A 20,273-nucleotide genomic window follows, 5' to 3' on the forward strand; every position below is an offset into this window, starting at 1 on the left:
ACCATGGTCCTTTCTTCCATGATGCACCCAGGTGGGCTTAAACCTTTAACCTTTGGGTTAGCAGCAGATCACTTAACTCTCTGCATCTTCTATTCAATATTACTTGAGTAAGACCAATATGAAATGAGTCAAGTCTATTTTTAACCGTGATTTTTTAATGTCAAGTGTCTTAAATTGGGTTGGGTGGTACTTCACAATATCATTAGTGTAAATTCCCAATTAACTGTGTGGTATGAATGCATACTGAATTTAAAATGTGCTTTCGACAGGAGCTGTTAAAGCTGTGGAAACATGAGTGTAAACGTGTCATAGCCGATCGGTTCACTGTGTCTGAGGATGTCTCCTGGTTTGATAAGGCTTTAGTAAGTCTGGTGGAAGAGGAGTTCGGTGAAGAGAAAAAAATGTTTGTCGACTGTGGAATTGACGCTTACTTTGTGGACTTCTTGAGGGACGCACCTGAAGCTACAGGTGAATTCTCGAAGCAGAATTTGAAAGCAGTATTCTCTAAAGGAAGTCAGAAGTTTCTGTTTCAGGATGTTGGATTTATGAGTAGTAAACTTTACCAGGAGTCCTGGTGTGGCTAACTGAAAGGCTGGCAGTTCAAACGCACCAGCCGCTCCTGGGAAACCCTAGATAGGGTTGCTAAGAGTTGAAACTGACCCAACGGTACTTATCAGCAACAATAAACTTTACAGCTTGGGGTGTATTAGAGGTTCAGTAAATATGTATAAAATGAGTAGATACATGCATACTCATTTCAAGAGTAAGTATTCTTATGCATATCAGTGTTGGATATTTAGTTTGAATCCCAAAGTCAGTGGTTCAAACTCATCAGCTGCTCCTTGAAAACCCTATATAGGGTGATTAAGAGTTGGAATTGAGTACACAGCACTTAACAACAGCAAAAACAGGATAGGATAAAAGAAAGGCCACTCGACTTGTAGTCTGCCCAACAGGTATAGATTTGGGATAGTAATCTACCAAACCTTAATGGGAAAAATCTCTGAACTTTCTTCAACCTCATCCTTTTAATTTATTAATATATGTGTCATGGAACACTGTGGACAATAAAGGAAACATAATTTGTAGAAAGGTTTGGATAGTTTTTTGGGAATAAAACAAATAAAAAACAAAAATCTACTCTCACCCCAGAAGATGTCTTCACAAAAATAGAAAACAATGTTTTATTACTGAATAAACATGAAACCCTGCAGGAGAAAGATGAGGCTTTCTACTCCTGTAAAGATTTACACCCTTGGAAACCCTGTACAGGGTCGCTATGGGTCGGAACCGACTCGACGGCACTTAACAACAACAACAAACATGAAACCAGAATGCGATTTATCACAAGTAATCCACAAAAACAGAAACCTGACCCTTTCTATTGCCGAGTGAATAAAAGGCATTAAGTTCACTAGGTAAAATGGAGGAAGACTTCACAATGCCGAGGGATGCACAGTGACTTCTGAAAGACTGGAAGAAGAGAAACCTACTCCCTGATTTTCAACAGAGAAAATTAAACCCTCTTTTTAAAGTGTGTCCTTATAGCAGCTGGTAGTCCATAGGCACTGCTAAAGAAAAGGTAGCATAAAAGAATTTTAATTACGATTTGGGAGATCCCAAATGTGGAGTCCTCCTGGTGTGGCACTGTAGGATAAGTATTGGACCACAAGTTGGTTTGAAGTGCAAAATTGGAGCTTCAAACCCACCAGCCACTCCTTGGAAACACTATACAGGGCTCCTAGGATTTGGAATGGAATCAAAGACTCTTAATATCAATTGATATTTTCAACTAAAGTCTCTCTTCCCTTAGTATGGATATTGTTGTTGCTGTTAAGTGTCATCGAATTGGCATTTAACTGTATAGAGTTCCCAATGAGCGGCTGGTGAACTTGAACCGCTGACCCTGCATTCAAACTGACTTTGCAGTCCAGCACATTAACCTGTAGCACCACACCAGGACTCTAATATCAGTTATGGATATTGTTGTTGTTGTTGTTAGGTGCCATCGAGTTGGTGCCAACTCATAGTGACCTTATGCACAGCAGACTGAAATACTACCTGATCCGGGGCCAACCTCACTATTGTTGCCACACTCGAGGCCGTTGATCCTGCCACTTTGCCAATCCATCTTGTTGGGGGTCTTCCTCTTTTTCTCTCATACTCCACCTTTCCAAACATGATATCCTTCTCCAGGGACTGGTCCCTTCTGACACTATGTCCAAAGTATGAGTGACGAAAGTTTGGCCATCCTGGCCTCCAAGGAGCACTCTGGCTGCACTTCTTCCAACATAGATCTGTTGGTTCTTTTGGCAGCCCATGGCATTTTCAATATTCTCCTCCAACACCATTACTCAAATTTATCTATTCTTCTATGATCTTCCTTATTCACTGTCCAGCTTTCATATGCATATGAGGTTATTGAAAATACCATGACTTGGGTCAGGTGTGCTTGGAGGCCAGGATGGCCAGACTTCATCACTCGTACTTTGGACATATTGTCAGGAGGGACCACTCACTGGAGAGGGATATCATGTTTGGTAAGGTGAAGAGTCAGAGAAATAGAGGAAGACAAGACCCCCAGCGAGATGGATTGGCCAAGTGGCAGCATCAATGGGCTCAAGCGTGGCAACAATTGTGAAGTTGGCCCAGGACCAGGCAGGGTTTCGATTTGTTATGCATAGAGTCACTATGAATCAGTACTGACTTGATGGCATCTAACAACAATTTTTTTTCTCAGTGAAATATTTGTTTTATTTAGAAAATTATTTTCCTGTTTTCCCACAACTTCTCATCCCCATTTCCTAAAATTCATTTTTATTCTCACCACTAAGGAGCCCTGGTAAGATAGTGGCTTTTAAAATCAACCAGTCTCTCCTGAGGAGAAAGATGAGGGTTTCTATGCTGGTACAGATTTCCAGCCTTAGAAACCCTATACAGGGTTACTATGAGTCGGAACCAACTTGGTGACATATTACCCCCACCACCACCACCCTCACCACTAATGAGCTCATGAGTCATTAAAATGTCCTGAGCAAATGGGGGTGGTGGTGTGCTGTGGAGTCAGTTCCTACTCATAGCAACCTTGAATAGGCTGTGAATCTTTACGGGAGCAGGAAGTCTCATTTTTCTACTGCAGAACCACTGGCAGTTTTGAACTACTGACCTTGAGGTTAGCCTGACTCATAACCAATAGTGTGGTAATTTCTTCCCCACTCTGTTAAAATCTCATATAATGTTCTTTCTATTTTTGACATTAATACCTTCTGGACCTTCATTTTGACATTTAAATGACTAGTGTCAAATAAATCATCGAAATGCCAATGTTTAACTGTATGCTGAAACTAAATTCAATGAATAAAACCTTGTTTAGAATTGTTGTTGTTGTTAAGTGCCGTTGAGTCAGTTCTGACCCATAGTGTCCCTGTATAGGGTTTCCAAGGAGCAGCTGGTGAGCTTGAACCACTGACCTTGCAGTTCGAACAGCTTTGCAGTGTGGCATATTAACCCACAATGCCGCACCAGGCCTCCTATTTGAAATTAATCCTCTGTAAATAGGAGTCCTGGTGTGGCGCTGTGGGTTAATGTGCCAGATTACAGAGTCATTTGAACTGGAAGGTCGGCAGTTCAAGCTTACCAGCTGCTCCTTGGCAACCCTACACAGGGTCGCTATGGGTCAGAATTGACTCAACGGCACTCAACAACAACAACAAATAGGAAAAAACTCAGACTGAATGTGACCACATTGATCTTATAGCCTGCTTATTGTCTGCTTGCCTTATTTCCCCCCTAAAGATGCATAAGATGGCATTTCGGTGAAAATCAGTATTAGACAAAATTTCAGAGCTCTCCGTGTATTAATTCCAGTAGAAGGAAGGAGTAAAGGCCAGCAATTTTGAAGACATGTAATTGATTCTTCTTCCCCAACCCTAGGTGAAACATCTGAGGAGGCTGATGCTGAAATGCCCAAAATTTATGAGCCAATTGAATCTTTTAATTACTTGAAGGAGCGTTTGAATATGTTCCTACAGCTGTATAACGAGAATGTCCGTGGCGCTGGTATGGACATGGTGTTCTTCGCCGATGCAATGGTTCACTTAGTCAAGGTACAGAGGTCACGCTGAATAGGGTCTCTGGGAAGTGACAAACACTTGGCTTTGCACCAGAATGCTCCTCCTCCCCCTTTCCTTTTCATCTCCTAAGAAAAGTTTCCATTTGAAAATAAACTCAATGTGATATTCCAACTTCATTTTTAAATTGCATGCAGCATGTCATTGCCTACCTGCTTGCAATGAGAACATGTGCACTTCAGATGTGAGATACAATAATTGTATTCAGTGTTGCTACATAGCTTCGAGCTCAATGTTTGCACTACATAGAGTGCAGGTGGGTGACATCTGAGTTCAAAGCCTAGGCAGAAAAGCAGCTTATTTTTGTATCACGCAATGGATAACTATAAAAAATAGTATATGAACAGTTGACTTTGAGCTAGACATAAATTCTCTTAGTTTCCAACAGAAATAATATCACAAGTGGGTGGCATTAATGGACAGACATTTATTTTCTCACAGATTGGGAGTCTAGATGTCTGAACTCCAAGCACCAACTCTATGGAAAGGCTCCTTTTCTCTATTATTCCTGCACAAAATCCTTGTTTCAGTTTCTCTAGCCCCAACATTGCTAATTTCTTGGTGATCGCCACGTGGTATCTACCTTTCCCCTATTCGAACTTGCTTGCTTCTGTGACTAATCTCTTCTGTTTATGTCTCAAAAGTCATTAAGTTTAAGACACACTTTGTATTGATATGACCTTGTTAACATAACAAAGACAATCTTATTTCCAAATGGGATAGCATCCATAGGCATAGGATTAGGACATAAACATATTATGGGGGACACAATTTAAACCGTAACATTCTGTTTGTGGCAAATCCATCAGGAATGTACTGTTCTGTTATATGAATCATCATAGTATCAATTTTTAGGACAGTTGGTCCTCAAAGGTTAAAAATGAAACAAACCAGTTACTAGATAGTTTATGTGACCTAATTTATCTGCAGTGGAAGAGAATGCCTTTTTAAAATCCCTTGTTATTCTCACTTTGTTTATGGCAGGTACTTTTTCAGACTACATTCATTTAGTTAGAAGACAGTTCTTAATTGTTTTTCTGTTACTTAGGTTGAGCCACCAGGTGTGACCTCATAATTACAAATTGTCACCTCTAATAGCTACTGAATCTTGGAATTGGAGAGCATCTTAACAGTTTCCTAATCAGCTCTCCCTGTGGAAATGAGGATGGCTTAATGGTTTCTTTGTCTCAGCAAGTGGGCAAAGAAGTAATTATAAAAGGCTGAAACGAATCTGGGAGATGGACAGAGATAGAGAGGTTGTTCTCAGAATGGGAATCCCCGGCATGAGGTCATTCACCTTTGAAATTCTGAATTCAAACATTTACACTGAGGAGAACTGCAAATGTTTGTTCAAAGCTAAATACAAATGACATTTTGAAATGAGCCTCTAATTTATAGTTGATTAAGGGTTAAGTATTTCATAAAAATAGGTCATCTGTCGTGTTTAATGAATCAAAGGAAAAAAAGTGAAAATAATATTTATTAAATAAATGAACCAAAGACAACTTCCTACCACTCATGGATCTGTCTGTTGTACTGTGGTTGCTTGCATGTTTCTGTGATGTTATAAGCTATGAAATTGGTATTACAAATACCAGCATGGTCATCCATGAAGGACAGGTTTCAGCAGAGCTTCCAGACTAAGACAGACTAGGAAGATGAACCTTGTGATCTGTTTCTAAAACACTTGGCCATTGGCAGATTTATATATAGCAGCAAAATATTGTCTGACTCAGTGTTGGATGATGTGCCCCTTAGGTTGGAAGGCACTCAAAATATGACTGGGGAAGACCTGCTTCCTCAAAGTAAAGACAACCTTAAAACATGGATAAAGTTTTCAGGACCTTCATTTGCTGATGCGGCATGACTCATAAGAAGAAACAACTGAAAATATCCGTTAATAATCAGAACATGGATTGTATGAAGTATGAATCTAGGAAAATTGGACTTACAGTCACCCTGTATAGGGTTTCTGAGACCAGTTGGCTGTTTTGAACTGCTGACCTTTCTGTTACCTGTGCAGTGCTTATCTTACAGTCCCACACCAGTGCTTACTCTAGGCATTGCTGTTATTAAGTGCTGTTGAGTCAATTCCGATCCATAGCGGCCCTGTATAGGGTTTCCAAGGAGTAGCTGGTGACCTTGAACTGCCGAACAACCTAGCAGTTCAAACGGCATTACAGTCTGGTGCATTAACCCACAGCACCACACCAGGACTCTAGGCATTAGTGAGTTGAAATGGACTGGTATCGATCATTTTGAATCAGAATATGGACAGGATAGTTTGAAAAGGAATGGTGTCACATTCATTTCCAAAAAGAACACTTAAAATTCTATCCTGAAATACAGTGTTGTCACTGATAAGATAATTTTCATACAACTGCCAGAAAGACCAGTTAATGTGACTGCTTTCCCAATTTTACACATCAAACAGTAAAAGGGGAAGAAATTGAAGATTTTTATGAATTTCTGCACTATAAAATTGACTAAACATAGAAATAAGATGCAATGATCATTACTGATGACTGTAGCATAAAAGTTGGAAACAAAGAAGGTTCAGTAGTTGAAAAATATTACCTAAGTGATAGAATTGGTACCAGAGAGCCTGCCATAAATTTTTGAAAGGCCAACAACCTAGTCATTTGGAAATACCTTTTCAACAACATAAATGGAAACGATACATGTGGATCTTGCTAGATGTAATACCAAGGAATCAAATTGATTATGTCTGTGGAGTCCTAGTGTGGCACTGTAGGATAAGCACTGAGTTGTTAGCAGAAAAGCCAGTAGTTCAATTCTTATACAGGGTCACTATGAGTCAGACCGACTCTACAACACTTAATGATGATGGAAAGAGATAATAGAGAAGCACAGTATTATCATATCAGTCAGAGCTATGTCAAGAGCTGACTGCAGAACAGATTCTGTAGAAAATTAAAACAAGTCATCTCAAGAACAGATTTGACCCATTGACTGATGACCAGGCAAGTTGTGGACATCAAGGAGATCATAAATGAAGAAAGCAATAGGTCTTTTAAAAGATGGGAGAGAAAGAAAAGACCAACATGGAGGCCAGAAGAGACTCTGAAACTTGCTGTTGAACATAGCGTGACTAATGCTGATATGACCTTGGATATGAATGGAAAAAAATGATGAAGTGAAAACCTGAAAAAATTATTTTTCAAAGAACAGCTTGAGAAGAGAAAGTCAAGTATTATAATGAAATGTGCAAAGAGCTGAAGATAGAGAGTCAAAATGGAAGAACATGCTCAGCATTTCTCAAGCTGAAAGAACTGAAGAAAACATTCAAACCTCGAGTTGAAATATTGAAGGACTCTATAGAGTAAGCATTGGACTGTGAACCACAAGATTGGTGGTTCTAGTCCGGCATCCACTCTGCAGGAGAAAAAAATGGCTTTCTGTTCCTACAAAGATTTACAACCTTGGAAACTCTATACAAGGTTGTTCTAAATCAGAACTGACTCAATGACACTTAACCACAATAACACTTAATAACAATAGCAAAATATTAAAAAACGCAGCAAGTATCAAAAGGAGATGGAAGGAATACACAGAGTCACTATAAAAAAAAAAAAAGATGGATTTTGAACCATTGCAAGATGTACCATATAATCAAGAAGTCCAAGCTGTCCTGAAGGTATTGGCAAGAAACAAGGTTCCAGGGATTGATGGGGAATACCAATTAAGATGTTTCAACAAGCAGATACAATGCTGGAAGCTTTCTCTTGTCTGTGACAAGATATTTGAAAGATAATAGCTACCTGACCAACTGACTAGAAGAGAGGTGATCCAAAGAAAGAGTCTACAGAAGGGTGAAATTATTAAGTAATATCATTAATATAACACACAAGTAAATTTTTACTGAAGAGAATTAGAAACTCTTATAGAAATACATCAACAAGGAACTTCAACAGAAATTCAAGCTGAATTCAGAAGAGGGATTGAAATGAGGGATATCATTGTGAATGTCACATGGATTTTGACTGAAAGCAGAAAATATCAGAAAGATGTTTCGATATATTTTATTGACTATCAAAGCATTTGCCAGTGTGGAGCACAACAAATTATGGACAACACTGCAAAGAATGGGTATTCCAGAACACTTCATTGTGCTCATGCAGAACCTGTAAATAGACCTGCCTGGCTTAAAATCAAGAAAGGTATGAATGTGCATTGTGTGCTTTCACTTTGTATATTTAGCCTGTATGCTAAGCAAATCATCTGAGGAAGAGGTGGACTATAGGTGGCATCATAGAGCTGTTGAAAAGCAAAGATAACTTGAAGCATTTTCTGAGAAATATCAAAACCTTGAATGTGGATTACACCTCAGTGTAAAGAAAACAAAACTTCCCACAACTGATTCTGTAAGCAACATCATGATAAATGGAGAAAATATTAAAATGATTGAGGACATCATTTTGCTTATATTCATCATCAACAGCATGGAAGAAGTAGTCAGGAAATTGTAGGATGTATATTACATTGAGCAAATCTGCTGTAAAAGACTTCTTTAAAGTGTTAAAAAGCAAAGATGTCACTTTGAAGACTAAAGTATGCCTTACCCAAGCCATGGTATTTTCAGTTGCCCCATATACATGTGCAAGCTGGACAATGACTAAGGAAGACCCAAGAATTGTTGCCTTTGAGTTATGGTGATGGCAAAGAATATTGAACATGCCTATTGAACCATGGCCTACTGGAAAAACAAACAGATTTGTTTTGGAATAAGTGCTGCCAGAATGTGACGATGGTGAGACTTTTCTCATGTACTTTGGATATGTCATTAGGAGGGATAAGTTCTTGGAAATGATATCATACTTGGCAAAGTAGAAGGTCAGTGAAAAAGAGGAAAACTCTCAAGGAGATGGATTGATGCAGTGACTCTAACAATGGTCTCAAACATAGCAATGGATGTGAAGGTGGTGCAGGACTGGGCAGTGTTTCGTTCCATTGTACATGGGTCACTATGAGTTGGAATAGATTTACTGGCACCTAAGGAGCTCTGGTAGCGTAGTGGTTACGAATCGGGCTGCGAACCTTAGGGTCAGCGGTTCGAAACTACCAGCCGCTCCGCGGGAGAAAGATGAGGCTTTCTACTCCCGTAAAGATTTACACCCTCGGAAACCCTGTACTGGGTTGCTATGGGTCGGACCCGACTCGATGGCACTTAACAACAACAACAACAACAACAAGAGCAGCAGCAATCATATTCACCAGCATCAAACTAAGAAAATGGTTATGATTGAGTAGAAGCACCCAAGGAAAAATGTAGACGGTTTTAGTGGCATTGGATATAGGGAGAGTGTATTCTGCATTACCTCCTTAGCCATTCCTTCTGTGTCTCTTGAGGTTGTTGTTTGTTGCTGTCAACTTGGCTCCAATTCATGGTGACTCCAGCCCTATCCTGGACCATGGTACAACAGCCCTATCCTGGACCATCTTCGATAATGTTCAAATCTACCCTTGGGACCTCTGTGTGTTTTGAGTGATTCCAGACTAGCTGCCATATTGTCCAACACTCTATCATGTGTTATATGGTGCTCTATGGAGTTTTCATTGGCTCATTTTCAGAAGTAGATCATATGACCTTTCTCCAGAGTCTGTTTTACTCTGGTAACTCTGCTGAAGTCTGTCAACAAGGTATTACCATGCTAATGTTTGAAGTATTGTTGGTATAGTTTTTAGCATCATAGCAACATGCAAGTGTGACTAAATGACAGATCCGGGGTAGTTGCTAGTACCAGGGATGTAGTACCAGGGAAAGAATGTGACTAGACTCTTACAGAAGTCTAAGAAATGTCCCCAGTAGTACCTTCACTTTCCCAACCCCCAAAACCCAACAACTTCAGAGACTCACCTGGAAGAGATGAGTAGGAGACTGGAGAAGCTGAGCTTAACAATTACTTTATCTTGCAGATTTTTATGTTTATGATGGAGATAAGAAAAATGGCCTCTACTTCCCAGGGTTTATATGTCATTGTGAGAAATAGTCCAAACCTAGACATAGTTGCAACAGACACAGAACACAGCTCCAAATAGAGTAGGAAATCTTTAGAAAGCACTTTAAACAAACTTTGGCACATGGTAGAGTCTTGATTTACCCCAGCACATTTCCAAAAGCCTCAGAGAAGTGGCCCTTTCTCATCCCCTATTCCACCACCCTTCTATCAGTAGTTTGCAGGAAAATGGCTATTACAGGACTGTCCCAGGCTCACTTAACTTTGACTCAAGTACAGCACAATGGATTGTTAGCTGGTCGTCATTCTCATGATCACAAGCATTTTGGAATCCAATGTTGTGACTACTGTGTCAGTCCACCTCACGAAAGAACTCCCTCACCCTTGGTGGCCCTTTACTCCACCAAATATGTCCCTCTCCAAAAATTGATCCCTCCTAATGCTGTGTCCAAAGCAAGCAAGTTGGACAGTCCTCCATTGTGATCCATATGGTTTTAGTTGACTAATTTTCAGAAATATATTGTGAGGACTTTCTTCCCAATCTATTTTAGTCTGGAAGCTCTGATGAAACCTGCCAACCTCGGTTGACACTGCTGGTATCTGAAATACACTGGTGGCCTAGTGTCCTGCTTCACAACAGCATATAAGCTACCATCATAGGCCTCAAATATGCAGATAGGTTCTGGCTGCAGTTAGAAAGGAAAGATAAATGGTTTCCAGATAAGGTGAAAGGGAGTCCAAAGATAATTTAGGACTGAATCTTCCAGGTGAGGTCATATACCTGATAGTGTCAGTAGTTTATTCAACACCAATGACGTTAAATGAACATGAACGGCTACTACTAGGGGGACTTGGCATGATCTGGGGCAATTGCCTAGCACAGAGTGAACTTTTGCTTTGTAACCACTTACTGCTAGATCCCCAGATATCACTCTCTTTGCTAAATAATGGAAATGTGCTTATGCTTATTTTCTTTTAAGAAAAATTCCTCTACGTAAAGGATACACACTTTACAGTCGTGAAAATATGCTTGTCTTCTTTCCTATTCTAATGCATTTGGTTAAGCAAACCAAAACCAAAACAAAAACCAAAACAAAAACAAAAACAACTCAAAATCCTCTTTATTTCTTTCCTTTAGAACCCAGAGCAAGTGACAATCTGGGCTGTTTGCTGTCTTGAGTTGTGCATTGGTACCCTCCCCTCTTTTCCCCATTCTGTCCTAAGCATCCCTGTTGTTGTTGTTGGTAGGTGCCATCGAGTCGGTGCCAACCCATAGTGACCTTATGCACAGCAGAACAAAACACTGCCTGATTCTGGGCCAACCTCACTACTGTTGCCACACTTGAGCCCATTGATGCAATATCCCTGTTGTTGTTGTTAAGTGCCGTCGAGTTGGTTCCGACCCATAGCGACCCTGTACAGGGTTTCCGAGGGTGTAAATCTTTATGGGAGTAGAAAGCCTCATCTTTCTCCCGCGGAGCAGCTGGTAGTTTCGAACCGCTGACCTTAAGGTTCGCAGCCCGATTCGTAACCACTACGCTACCAGAGCTCCTAGCAGTCTTCTATTTCAGAACTGCTCAAACCCTCCAGTAGTACAACACCATTCTGATCCTGAGACATAAACATCTTCCCAAATCATTATTTGACCTCGTGCTTATGTAAAATAAATAGAAAACAAAAGTGAACTGTTCACATGTTGAAAGATGAATACCTTTTCTATCCCATGTTCCAGATCTCTCGTGTTATTCGCACACCTCGGGGCAATGCCCTTCTTGTTGGGGTGGGAGGATCAGGAAAGCAGAGTTTGACAAAGTTGGCTTCATTCATTGCTGGTTACTCTTCGTTCCAGATCACTCTGACAAGGTACGTTTCTCTAAGCTTTGGCTTTAATTACTCTAAAGTGGATTTTGATAGAAGGTTTCTCAGAGACCACCTGAAGTTCAGAATGCATTTTTCTTGTAGACAATTAATCATGATAGTTTTCCATCTTGAATGCTGACATATCATCTTCCCTTTTCAACCTCTCTATTAGACTATGACTTTTCAAAAAATATTTTATTGTGAATTATGTGATAGTTTACATGGGAGAACATTAGTTTTACATTCATCCTATCATATATCATTTCATTGCCATGGTTACAATCCCCTCCTATGACTTTTTTTAATATAAAAATAATTTGCCTTTGATATCTGGAATAAAGGAGGGAGGTGACCTTAAGCAGCCAGGTGGACTAAGTGCTATGTGAGGCATTGTTCTGCATAAAAATATAGTGAACAAAATACAGCTAACTTTAAATCCTTACATTCCCATTTGGGTTAGTTCTTCAAGTCAATTTCAACTCATATCAGCCCAATAAGGTATAGTAGAACTGCTCCTTAGGGCTACTTAGACATAAATCTTTATGGGAGCAGAGAGACTCATCTTTCTCCTACAGAGTAGCTGATGGGTTTAGACCACCAATCTTGTGGTTAGCAGTCCAGTGCTAAGCTCACAACACCAGGGCTCCTTCGATTCCGACTTACAGAAAGCCTGTGTACAATACAATGACTGGTCTTGTCCTGTGCCGTACTCTCAATTGTTGCATTTGAGCCCATACTTACTGCCACTGTGTCAGTCCATCTTGTTGGGGTCTTCCTCTTTTTCACTGACCCACCACCTTCCCAAGCATAATGTCATTCTCCAGGGACTGGTTCCTCCTAGTAATATGTCTGAACCATGAAGGATGAAGTTTCACAGTACATACTTCTAAGGAGCATTCTGGCTGTACTTCTTTCAACACAGATTTGTTTGTTCTTCTGGCAGTCCATGGTACTTCCATTGTTCTTCTCCAAAACCAAAATTCAAATGCATCGATTCTTCTAAAGTCTTCTTTATTCATTATCCAACAAGGTTGTATCATCTACATACTGTAGGTAATTAATGATTCTTCTTCCAATCCTGACACTATGTTCCTCACATATCCAATTACTCAGTCTTTGCTCTGCAAAGAGAGTGAATAAGTATGGTGAAAGGACACAACTCTAGCACACACCTTTCCTGAATTTAAACCATTCATTATTTCCTTGTTCGGTTCAAGCAACTACCTCTTAATCTTTTTACAGTTTCTTCATTAGCACACTTAAGTTTCCTGGAACTCATTCTTTCTCAATGTATCCATAGTTTGTTATGATATACACACCACTCACCTGTCAGTTTGTTATACTGTGGTGGCTTCTGAGTTGCTGTGATTCTGGAAACTATGCAATAGGTATTTTAAATAATGCAGGGTTACCCAGGGTGGACAGGTTTCAGATGAACTTTCAGACAAAGACAGACTAGGAAGAAGGAGTGACGAACTACTTCTGAATATACAGTCACTGAAAACCTTATGAATAGCAGAGAAACACTGTCAGATATACTGCCGGAAAATGAGCCCCTCAGGTTGGTAGGCACTCAAAATGTGACTGGAGAAGAACCGCCTCCTTAAAGCAGAGTTGACTGTGATGATAAGAATGGAGTAAAGTTCGTGGAGATAAAGCCCTGGGAACCTTCATTTGCTGATGGAACACAACTCAAAATGAAGAAAAATAGCTATAAACATCCATTAGTAATCAGAACATGGAATGTACTAAGTATGAATTTAGGAAAATTGGAAAATGTCAAAAATGAAATGGAATATATAAATATTAGGCATCAGTGAACTGAAATGGACTGGTATTGGCCACTTTGAATCTGACAACCACATGGTTTACTATGCTGGGAATGGTAAATTGAAGAGGAATGGTGTTGCATTCATTGTCAAAAAGAACATATCCAGATCAGTCATGAGGTACAACACTGTGTGTGATAAGATAATTTCTATGCACCTACAAGGAACACCAGTTAATACCACTAGTATTCAAATTTACACACCAACCACTAAAGCAAGTGAGGATGGAATAGAAGAATTCTACCAACTTCTTCAATATGAAATTGATCAAACATACAATCAAGATATACTGATCAACACTAGCAATTAGAATGCAAAGGTTGGAAACAAAGGAAGGATCAGTAGTTGGAAAATATGACCTTGGTGACAGAAATGATACTGGAGATTCCATGAAAAAATTCTGCAAAACCAATGATTTGTTCATTTCAAATACCTTTTTTAAACAGCATAAGAGACGACTATACAACATGGACCTCACCAGATGGAATACACAGAACTCACATTGACTATATCTGTGGAAAGAGATGGTGGCAAAGCACCATATCACCATCATTCAAAACAAGGCCAGGGTAGATTGTGGAGCAGACCATCAATTGCTCATAAGCAAATTCAGATTGAAGATGAAGAATATGAAAAGAAGTCCACAAGAGCCAAACTATGACCTTGAATATATCTCACATGAATTTAGAGATCATCTGAAGAAGAGATTGGATGCATTAAACACTAAAGACCAAAGGCCAGAAGAGTTGTGGGACGACATCAAGAACATCATAGATGAAGAAAGCAAAAAGTCATTAAGAAGACAAGAAAGAAAAAGTCAAAATGTATATCAGAAGAGACACTGAAACTTGCTCTCAAGCATAGAGATGCTAATGCAAATGGAAGGAATGAAGAGGTACAAGGGCTGAAGAGAAAAATTCGAAGGTCACCTGGAGAAGACAATATCAAATATTACAATGAATTGTGTAAAGATCTAGAGTCACAAAGCCAAAAGGGAAGAGCACGTTCAGCATTTCTCAAGCTGGGGGAACTGAAGAAAAAAATCAAGCCTTGACTTTCATTATTGAAGGATTCTCTTGGCAAATTATTGAATGATGCAGAAATCATCAAAAGATGATGGAAGGAATACACAAAGTCACTGAACCAAAAGGAAGTGGTTGATGTTCAGCCATTTCAAGAGGTAGCATATGATCAAGAGCCAATGATGTGAAGGAAGAAGTCCAAAGTACATTGAAGGGATTGACAAAGGACAAGGCACCAGGAATTGATGGAATAAAAATTGAAATCTTTCAAGAAAGTGATGTGATACAGGAGGCACTCACTCATCTATGCCAAGAAATTAGGAAGACAACAATCTGGCCCACTGTTTGGAAGAGATCCATATTTGTGCCCATTCCAAAGAGAGGTGACACAACAGAATGCAGAAATCATCGGACAATCTCTTTGATATCTCAAGCGAGTAAAGTTTTGCTAAAGGTAATACAGAAATGGCTACAATCATACATTGACAGAGAACTTCCAGAGGTGCAAGCCAGATTCAGAAGAGGCCGTGGAATGAGGGGTATCATTGCTGATGTCTGATGGATCTTGGCTCAAAGCAGAGAATATCAGAAAGATGTTCACCTGTGCTTTATTGACTACACAAAGATTTCTAATTGTGTGGATCATTACAAATTATGTACAACATTGTGAAATATGAGTATTTTGGAACACTTAATTGTGCTCATGAGGAATCTGTACCTGGACCAAGAAGCAGTTATTCGAACAGAACATGGGAACACTGAATGGTTTAAAATTAAGAAAGTTGTGCAACAAAGTGGTATTCTTTCACCATACTTATTCAACCTGTATGCTGAGCAAATAATACGAGAAGCTGGGTTCTATGAAGAAAAATGTGGCAGCAGGATTGGAGGAAGACTCATTAACAACCTGCGATATGCAGATGATACAACCTTGCTTGCTGAAAGTGAAGAGGACTTAAAACATTTACTGATAAAGATAAAGAGCACAGCCTTCAGTATGGATTGCATCTCAATATAAAGAAAACAAAAATCCTCCCCACTGGACCAATAAACAACATTCTTATCAATGGAGAAAAGATTGAAGTTGTCAAGGACTTCATTCTTCTTGGATCAACCATCAACAATTACAGAAGCATCAGTCAAGAGATCAGACGATGTATTGCACTAAGCAAATCTACTGCACAAGACCTCTTTAAAATGTTGAAGAGCAAAGATTTCAGCTTAAAGCCTAAGGTGCACCTAACCCAAGCCATCATATTTTCAATAACCTCATGTGCATGTGAAAGCTGGACAGTGAATAAGGAAGACCATAGAATAATTGATGCTTTTGAGTTATGGTGTTGGAGGAGAATATTGAAAGTACCATCGGCTTCCAAAAGAACCAACAGATCTGTGTGGGAAGAAGTGCAGCCAGATTGCTGCTTGGAGACCAGGATGATCAAACTTCATCTCTCATATTTCTGACATATTGTCAGGAGGGACCAGTTACTGGAGAAGGACCTCACGTTTGATAAAGTGGAGAGTCATAGAAAAGAGGAAGACCCCAGCAAGATGGCTTAGCAAAGTGGCAGCCATCAATGGACTCAAGTGTGTCAACAATAGTGAGGTCAGCCCAGGATCTGGCAGTGTTTCGTTCTGCTGTGCATAAGGTCGATATCAGTCTGTACCATCTTGATGGCACCTAACACTAACAACAACCTTAAATGAGGGGGTGATAAAGACACGGAGTGACTGGCTTACAAATTTTCAAGTGGGAGCTTGGTTTAAGAGTATGCAGGGGAAAGTAGTGTCCCCAATGAATAGTTTTCATCTTATCTAGATGGGTCAGAAGGCAAAAAGGCATTGAGAAGGCAAGAAAGAAAGAAAATGTCAAAATGGGTGTCAGAAGAGACACTGAAACTTGCTCTCCAGCATACAGATGCTAAAGCAAATGGAAGAAATAAAGAGGTCCAAGAGCTGAACAGAAAATTTCAAAGATCAGCTCGAGAAGATAAAGTCAAATATTACAATAAAATGTGCAAACATCTGTAATCAGAAAACCAAAAAGGAAGAACATGCTCAGCATTTCTGGAGCTGGGGGAACTGAAGAAAAAATTCAAGTCTCAACTTTTGTTATTGGAAGATTCTCTGGGCAAATTATTGAATCATACAGAAAGCATCAAGAGAAGATGGAAGGAATACACAGAGGCATTGTACCAAAAGGAAATGGTTCATGTTCAACCATTTCAAGAGGTAGCATATGATCAAGAGCCAATGGTACTCAGGGAGGAAGTCCAGGGTGCATTGAAGGAATTGGCAAAGAACAAGGCACCAGGAATTGATGGAATAAAAATTGAACTCTTTCAAGAAAGTGAGGCGGCACAGGAGGCACTCACTCATCTCTGCCAAGAAATTTGGAAGACAACTATCTGGCCGACTGATTGGAAGAGATCCACATTTGTGCCCATTCCAAAGAGAGGTGACCCAACAGAATGCAGAAATCATTGGACAATCTCTTTGATATCTCATGCGAGTAAAATTTTGCTAAAGGTAATACAGAAATGGCTACAATCATACATTGACAGAGAACTTCCAGAGGTTCAAGCCGATTCAGAAGAGGCCATGGAACGATGGATATCATAGCTGCTGTCCGAAGCATCTTGGCTGAAAGCAGAGAATATCAGAAAGATGTTTACCTGTGGTTTATTGACTATGCAAAGGCTTTTGATTGTGTGGATCATGATAAGCTGTGGACAACATTGCGAAGTATGAGTATTCCAGAACACTTAATTGTACTTCTAAGGAATCTGTACCTGGACCAAGAAATAGTTGTTCGAACAGAACATGGGGACACTGAATGGTTTCAAATTAAGAAAGGTGTGCAACAAGGTTGTGTTCTTTCACCATACTTATTCAACCTGTATGCTGAGCAAATAATACGAGAAGCTGGGTTCTATAAAGAAAAACATGGGAGCAGGATTGGAGGAAGACTCATTAACAACCTGCAATATGCAGATGATACAACCTTGCTTTATGAAAGTGAAGAGGACTTAAAACATCTACTGATGAAGATCAAAGAGCACAGCCTTTAGTATAGATTACATCTCAATGTCAAGAAAACAAAAATCTTTGCCACTGGACCAATAAACAATATTCTTATCAAAGGAGAAAAGATTGAACTTCATTCATTCTTCTTGGATCAACTATCAACACTCAAGGAAGCAGCAGTCAAGAGATCAAACAACATTGTATTGAGCAAATCTGCTGCACTTTTTAAAGTGTTGAAGAGCAAAGTTGTCATCTTGAAGACTAAGGTGCGCCTGACCCAAGCCATGGTATTTTCAATAACCTCATATGCATGTGAAAGCTGGATAGTGAATAAGGAAGACTGCAGAAGAATTGATGCCTTTGAGTTATGGTGTTAGAGGAGAATATTGAAAGTGCCATGGGCTGCCAAAAGAACCAATAGATCCATTTTTGGAAGAAGTGCAGCCAGAGTGCTCCTTGGAGGACAAGATGGCCAAACTTCGTCTCTCATACTTTGGACATATTGTCAGGAGTGACCAGTCACTGTAGAAGGATATCACTGTGGAGGGTCAGAGAAAAAGAGGATGACCCCCAACGAGGTGGATTGGCCAAGTGGCAGCATCTATGTACTCAAGTGTGGCAACAGTAGTGATGTTGGCCCAGGACCAGGCAGTGTTTTTTTCTGCTGTGCATAAGGTCGCTATGGGTCGGTACCGACTCGATTGTGCCTAACAACAACCACAACAGATGGGTCTGGTGAAAAGAGATGGGGATAAGTTTCTTATGATTGAATAGTGAGAAACTGTTATCATACAATTTTGACGGTCGCAACTGTAAAGGTAGAAGTTTTGTAACAAATATGAGGTAGTAGTTAATCATACAGTACAGAACAGAGGACCCTAGCACCACCAAGAGAGACAAGCACAAACAGAGTGCGGAACTCTATCCAGAGAAGCAGTGACACCAGAGATGGAGGCAGAGATGAGGACATGGAGAGAGGGAGCAGCTGAGGACTCTGGACTCATGGAAAGAGAGGGACTGGATGCTGGTGGCTAGGAGGCAGGCTTGTAGAATGTGCCCTTTGGTTGTTTAAATTATTATATATTCCTGAGTGTTTCTGTGCACATCCCCCTCCCCTAAAAACAAAGCAAAGCAAAACAAAAAATGAAACAGGGAATGGAACCAAATACTGTTGAATAATGGTGCACAGAGGAGATTATAATCATTGCAATGAAATGGTGGTGTAAAGTCGATGTTCCCCCATGTAAACTATCACTCATTTCACAATAAAAACTCAAAAAAAAAAAAAAAAAGAACTTTATGAGTGAGCAAGATAGACAAGCCCACCTTGTCATTGAGTCTCAGAGGGGGTATTCTTTGCCGGAGCTGGCATTGGATTTCAGCCTTTCTTATTTCTGCTCTGGCATGAATTCTACTCTACCACACTGTCTCAATACTGACCCTGCAGCTCCTTTCACTGTGATAAATCTGTTTCTCTGCCTGTGATACTCTGGGTGATCTGCTACTGATAAAGAGAGGACCAAAGTCTTATTTGCCTTTGTCTAGTCTTGAAGAGGCCACCCTATTCCTTATGTAAGGTTGTGTGGTCATGACTTGAGATGCAAGATACGATGACTTAGGTTACATTACCTAAGGCAGCAGGGTCCTTGAGACCTGTCTGGCTGGGCTGAAACCTTTCCCCATCTTTTGAGATGTTTTTCATTGACTTTATTTAGGACTTGTCTCTGAAAATATTTTCTTCTGTGATCTCTCAGAACTCACTTTTATGGAATCTGTCTAGAAATACTGATGCGTCATTTTGGTATTTATATTTATGATAATAGGGCTTAGGCCGTACGTGTTAGAAAAGGAGAGAGTTTAGAAATTAAATATTTAGTAGCTTTGAAAAAAAAGAAACCAGATGGCCATTTGTCCTTGTGTTCTGAAATCAGAATTTATTTAATGACACACAATTCAAGTAATACTTTTTAAGTTTGAACATTCAGGGTTGAAATATTTTCATAGCCATTCTTAGGGATAATGAGCTGGTCTATATTGAGACTTCCTTAGCATTTCTGTCTTCACTATTATTCTTTATTTTTGTTGAGAACATACACAGTAAAACATACATCAGAACTCAATATTTTTGCATGTACAATTCGGTGACACTGATTATATTCTTTGAGTTGTACAACCGTGCTCACTCAACTTTTATGACTTCTTCCTCCCCATGAACATAAACTCATTGCCCCTAAGGTTCCTCCCCATGAACATAAACTCATTGCCCCTAAGGTTCCTATCTAATCTTGTTGTTGTCAATCTGATCGAATGCAGATCTTAAAAGAGCTTAATGCTCAAGGCAGGTATTCTTGACTAACTAAGCTATTATTGGGTTTTATGAAGATTTTGGGGGAGATTTTTAGTTGAAGGCATAAGGACATTCTCAGG

At 39.7% G+C, this 20,273-nt stretch overlaps 1 protein-coding gene across 1 annotated transcript in view; it reads left to right on the top strand.

Moving 5' to 3' along the window:
- DNAH5 (dynein, axonemal, heavy chain 5) overlaps positions 1-20,273 on the top strand; it is a 408,072-nt gene that overhangs the window by 249,825 nt on the left and 137,974 nt on the right. Inside the window, exons 51-53 of the mRNA XM_006874155.1 lie at positions 270-468; positions 3,934-4,106; positions 11,841-11,971. Coding sequence (XP_006874217.1) covers positions 270-468; positions 3,934-4,106; positions 11,841-11,971 — 503 coding nt within the window. The remainder of the gene's footprint in view (positions 1-269; positions 469-3,933; positions 4,107-11,840; positions 11,972-20,273) is intronic.

The sequence above is a fragment of the Chrysochloris asiatica genome, unplaced genomic scaffold (genome assembly GCF_000296735.1).
Source record: "Chrysochloris asiatica unplaced genomic scaffold, ChrAsi1.0 scaffold00264, whole genome shotgun sequence".
In the NCBI taxonomy this organism is placed as follows: Eukaryota; Metazoa; Chordata; class Mammalia; order Afrosoricida; family Chrysochloridae; genus Chrysochloris; species Chrysochloris asiatica.